Source organism: Xyrauchen texanus, unplaced genomic scaffold (assembly GCF_025860055.1).
Source record: "Xyrauchen texanus isolate HMW12.3.18 unplaced genomic scaffold, RBS_HiC_50CHRs HiC_scaffold_296, whole genome shotgun sequence".
NCBI lineage: Eukaryota > Metazoa > Chordata > Actinopteri > Cypriniformes > Catostomidae > Xyrauchen > Xyrauchen texanus.
Genome location: NW_026266264.1, coordinates 35,789 through 41,598, shown reverse-complemented (window position 1 = coordinate 41,598; position 5,810 = coordinate 35,789). Strand labels below are relative to the sequence as shown.

Genomic DNA, 5,810 nt, shown 5'->3' with positions numbered 1-5,810 from the left:
TCTTCTTCCTGAGACGGCTGAGGAAGTTTGGAATGAACCAGCACATCCTCACACAGTTCTACACCAGCACTGTAGAGAGCATCCTGACTGGCTGCATCACCGCCTGGTGCGGCAATAGCACCGCGTACAACTGCAAAGCCCTGCAAAGGGTGGTGCGAACTGCCAGGAACATCATCGGAGGTGAGCTTCCTCCCTCCAGGACATATACACCAGGCGGTGTGTGAAAAAAGCTCGGAGGATCATCAGAGACTCCAGTCACCCAAGTCATGGGCTGTTCTCACTGCTACCATCAGGCAGGCGGTATCGCAGCATCAGGACCCGCACCAGCCGACTACATGATAGCTTTTTCCCCAAGCAATCAGACTGTTGAACTCTTGATCTATCAGGATCAATAATTAGCACTGCACTTTATTAATCTATAATCTCACACTGGACTGTCAACATATTCTCCTCAATACAACTGCTATATATATATATATACACATATATATTTCATATACTCCCACTTATTGTATTGTATTGTATATTCTGTTCTATATTCTGCATTGTATATAATTATTGTGTTGTGTAAGTATGTGTACATCTGATTTGTAAATTGTTTTGTGTAAGTATGTGTACATTTGATATGTAAATTGTTTTGTGTAAGTATGTTGTTTATTGTAATTGGTATGTGTCTCGTCACTGTCATGACTGCTATGTTGCTCGGAACTGCACACAAGAATTTCACCTACTGTTGCACTTGTGTACATGGTAGTGTGACAATAAAGTGATTTGATTTGATTTGATTTGATATATAACTTTAAAAAACATGGCCCGCATTTAAAGGGATAGTTCACCCAAAAATGAAACTTCTGTCAGTAATTACTCACCCTCATGTTGTTCCAACCCCGTAAGACTTTCGTTCATCTGAGAGCTGGATCACTCCTCCATAGGCTTCTAAGGGATTGAAACTTGCCGGACCAGAAAAGTTATTAAAGAAATCGTTAAAATAGTCCAAGTGACTACAGTGGCTCAATCTTAAGTTTCAATCCCTTAGAAGCCTATGGAGGAGTGATCCAGCTCTCAGATGTAATCAAAAATATCTTAATTTGTGTTCGAAGATGAGCGAAAGTCTTACGGGGTTGGAACAACATGAGGGCTAGTAATTACTGACAGAAGTTTCATTTTTGGCTGAACTAACCCTTTAACATTTTACATTGTTCTACTCAGTGCAATCCAAAACCAGGTGAGTTTTGGATACCAAAGCCCATTGCATTTTTGAACTCTTCATAGCTTTTGGACATTGGCAATTTGATTGTATTGGCACATGTGCTGGCAATGGGAAATTTAGAAGTCCTCTCAAAAGTCAGTTGGGGCTGAGGCTCAATTGTTGAAGGAGGCAGTGAATCCAGTCCTGTAACAAACATCAGGATGTCTTGGAGGGAGATTCCAGTTTCTTGTTCTGAAAAAAAGCACAAAAAAAAGCAATGGAATATTATGAAATATGTACAAAACAACAATAAAATATGATGTTCAATCCTTTACCTCCAGTGTCAAGCAGATAGTCTCTCCAGTATCCTAGAATCCTTGTTTCTTCGTGTCGTCTGGTGCTACCAACTTCACTGAGCTGAGCCTTGAAGACAGCCTCCAGTGATTCAAGTGTTAGTTTCTCAACATTGTAGCACATGTAGGGTCTGAATACACTTGGATGTTGTTCCAGGGCATGGATGACATCCAGGGTGGAAAGACCGTTGCTAAATCTGGAAGCAAAACAAAGTAATGACAATAATGATGATATGAATAATGATAATATGCTCTCAAATTAGGAACCAACTTACCTTTGTACGGAGTATTGGTTTCTGTAAATGACCACTGTATGAAATCCTTAACAATGTTTTCTTTGCCTTCTACACTTTGTGGGTAATCAAAACATCCAGCAGTCTGCAGCAAGCTGGCATACTTATCCATAAGCATGTGTAATTCATCCAAAGATGCTGCACTAGATATCTGGTAAATAGGACACATTCAAAAGGAGCAATTCAATTCTAATACATTTTTCTTAAAGCAAATACCAAAAAAATATTGTAACTATTAATCCTTAAACCATTATTACACACACACACACAAAAATCTTAAAATGAGCTTAAATACAAATTTAATGCACCTCAAGTAAAGCTGCCTTCATGGTCTCATCTGTTATATCTTCAACTGTTCCATTAATGTCAGTCCTTCCAGTGAGGTGATTGTATAGCATATCTGAGAGAAGCGAGGACCTGGACCACCGTGAACAATAGAAACTGCAATCATCTGCCCATGAAGAAAGTATTCATCTTCTCTGGCAGCTATAGTAAATTGTTTTTGTCCAGTTAGTATAAAACAAGACAATTATGACCAGGGCAGATAAAAAGTAGATTTAAGTAAATAATTTACCTGCACTGTTAAAGGTGAGAAATCTCCTATTTGCTGGACCATCAAAGATTCTCCGTGTCCTTAAACAGTCCATTAGGAGGGTTAGAAACTCACGTTTGGGACCACCTGTGTCCACTGCATCTTCAGTTGTGCCTTCGGTCATCTGTGAATTTAACAAGCATGTCGTGTGATGGGTTGTATGATGCACGTCTGAATCCACGAATTGCTCCATCCCAAACATCGGCTCTATTTATGTTGAATCTGCTGCAAGATGTTTTTATTATCTTCAATGAGAGATTTGACACAATGTCTGCAGAAGTTAATACATCTGTGCTGTAATAAATAAAGAGGTTTTGATTAAGCTAAGCAAAATAATAATGAAATAAAAAAAAAGTCAATATATTTAGGAACATGATATTGAGATGGGAGTAATTCATAAATTAAGTACCTTTCTTCTTGAACATGTTGTCTGCAATCATCGGACGCTTCCGAGTCACTTTCGATTATTATTGGGGCATAGAGACGCGTGTAATTGCTGTAAAAAGACAGATTAACAGGAATTTACATCCATTGACATACAAAAGTAATTGTAGGCTACTTGTAAAGCAATTCATTTATTTTTTGAAACTCTTTTTGAGGTAATACAAGCAGTTTACGTGTAGCACTTTTGTTGGCCATGTCTGTTCTCTTGGATATTTGTTCCTTTTTTCCTGCTTCCTAGATTTGTCAGAAATATAACAATTATTAAAATAACATTATAACTGACCATTATAAAGACAAAATAAACATTTTCATTTGTTGTAACAAAGTAACTTTGCAAGGTATGAACAATTATGAACTTACTTGGTCCAAAAAAGGCAGAGAGAGATCAGGGGTCTGAAAAACAACTACTGTGAATTAATTTGAACAACTCCACTCCTAACCTCCAAATAATGTCTTGTTAACTATGCTAATACCTGTTTGATGTGCTTCCTGCATTTGGTGTGCTTGCTTCATCTGGAACATCCCATATCTGTAAAAAAAAGAAAGAAAAAAGCCACTTGTTAAAATGAGTTAAAATTAAGCGTTATGTAAGGAGACATGTAATTAAATGCACCCACCAAAGTGTCACTCTCATAATGCGGACTGTGAGAGGTAGACTTTACTTGCACTTCACTGTCTTCGCTAGAAGAATCCCCAGAGCAGTCTTCAAACAACAATGAAAGTAATAAATTCACTTTGATTTAAACCCATTACGTGTAAATAGTGTTTTATACATTATGTCTTTGTAAGATTTTCATTAAATTAAATATGCTTACCATTGGCTAAAAAGTCTTGAAATGTGCTTATAAACAGTGTTATTCTTTGATAAGCCTTTCCAATTGCTTCTTTGTACAGGTGTAGTTTGAAAGGGGTGTTTGTTCCTGGAATGTTTTTCACCTCTGAACCATCTGGGTACAGCAATACAGGGCCCTCTTCCATATCCTGATTAAAATCTCTTACTTTCTTTTCAGCTGCAATTAAAAGTTGCTCAGATGAAGTGGAGTGGTAGTGGTGTAGTGGCTAAAGCACAGGGCTGTTAATCAGAAGGTCACAGGTTCTAACCCCATGGCCACCACCATTGTGTCCTTGAGCAAGGCACTTAACTCCAGGTTGCTCCGGGGGGATTGTCCCTGTAATAATTGCACTGTAAGTCGCTTTGGATAAAAGCGTCTGCCAAATGCATAAAAAATGTAAAAATGTAAAAGATGACCAATTAGGTTGAACATCAAGAGGCAGGGTCTTCCCTCTGATAGGCTTTAGAACACCACCATGTCTCCACATAACTCCAACATAAATCTACACATGAAAAGAATGGAAAAAAAAAGTTAAGTGTCACAAACTGAAATTTTAAATTAGCTTTAACTTGGGGCATGTGACTATTTTATAAAATATTTATAAAAACTATTTTGTCAATGAAAATAAAACTGACAGGTTTAAAGATAATCATGTTTTTGAAAATAGTTGATATCATTATTTTCTCAATTCCACAACTGGACTGAATTCCATAGGAAACAAATATGGGTTAGGGGAATCATGATTCTAACTACCCTTTAAAGTAATTATGAAATGGAAGTTACAATAGTCTTCATCCCTATTGTGGCATATAAAAGATACCTTCACTGTTTTTTATCCTTCTTTGATTCCTGACTTTTCTTAGTAAAGAATGTTTTCCTCTCCTTTTCCTTCAAAGCCCTGAACTTCATGAAGGAATCCACTGTACTTCTCTCTGATTTCCCTGCTTTCAAACACATTGTCATATAGAAATCTCTCAAATTATACTCGACAGTTCACCAAGCAGTATTGTTGCCTACCTGCACTCGTGCTTGCCTCATTTTCAGCAGGAACTTTATCTTTCAGAAATGTTATGCTTTTACCACATGCACTGCAAAAAGCAGGACAGCTTTCCAGTGTAGCGCCACAAAATGGACAATACATTGTGATCTGTAAAAATTACTAACTTCAGGGAAGAAGCAGCCTGTTAAAACGGCGTTCAGACTAACAATAATCTTTTGAAATAAAATCTCAACGCAAAATCACAGTGACTAACTTCTTGCAAGTACACAGTAATTATCTATCTACTGCACAAGACAAATATTGTGTTAAAGTGTTTAACAACACTAAAATTAAACATACATTTTAATATTTACTTGTTTGTACTTACATTCACATTCTTCGTGTGTGTCTGTACGCGTGAAAAGCATCCAGACTAGTGATGGGTCGTTCGCGAATGAGTCGGCTGTAAGAGCCGGCTCTTGTAGGTGAACGACGGGAGCTGGCTCGCATATCTGAAGAGCCGACTCTATTTTTAAATATATAGCCTATAGAAATTTATTTTAAAATTATTATATAGGCCTAAAGGCGCACACATTCATTTTGACTGTCTGATCAGCCTCACGTTCTGTTCCTGTCAATCATACACAAGGTGTCAACCAATTATACGACATGAGGGAGGGGCCGAGCCATCACACACACACACACACACACACACACACACAGCGTCAAACTCGGAGGAGGAGAGGAAAAACACATGTGAAAACAAAGCAAAAGCAGGAAAATTAGTCGGAAGCACAGCAGCATTTGGAACCACTTTAATGATGTGGACAATGTTAAAGCACAGTGTAGAATTTGCCCAAAAAAATATCGCATAAAGCCGGTTCTACGCACAACCTACACCGGCATATGCGAACTGTGCACCTAACTGTGAAGCTAGCGGAGCTTCAGAAACAGCTTTTTCTTTAATATGGGTTCTATTATGTTCAGATTGTATTTGTTTTGAATGTTGTTTCTATACATTAAAAAGTTCTAATGCAAATGCTTAATAGTATTATTTTTTCATAACAAATCAATGCATTTTTAAAGAAATTGTGAGACATTGCGAGTATGATTTCATTTAATAATTG

The 5,810-nt window shown here is 37.5% G+C and overlaps 1 protein-coding gene across 1 annotated transcript; it reads right to left on the bottom strand.

Moving 5' to 3' along the window:
* Positions 1–1,240: 1,240 nt before the first annotated feature.
* On the bottom strand, positions 1,241–1,710 carry LOC127642022 (G2/M phase-specific E3 ubiquitin-protein ligase; the record flags this gene model as incomplete). The annotated part of the gene is made up of 2 exons (XM_052124769.1): positions 1,525–1,710; positions 1,241–1,441 (listed from the first exon to the last, which is right to left on the bottom strand). Coding segments are annotated over exons 1-2 (343 nt in total), but the record flags the coding sequence as incomplete, so codon positions are not given.
* Positions 1,711–5,810: the final 4,100 nt, after the last annotated feature.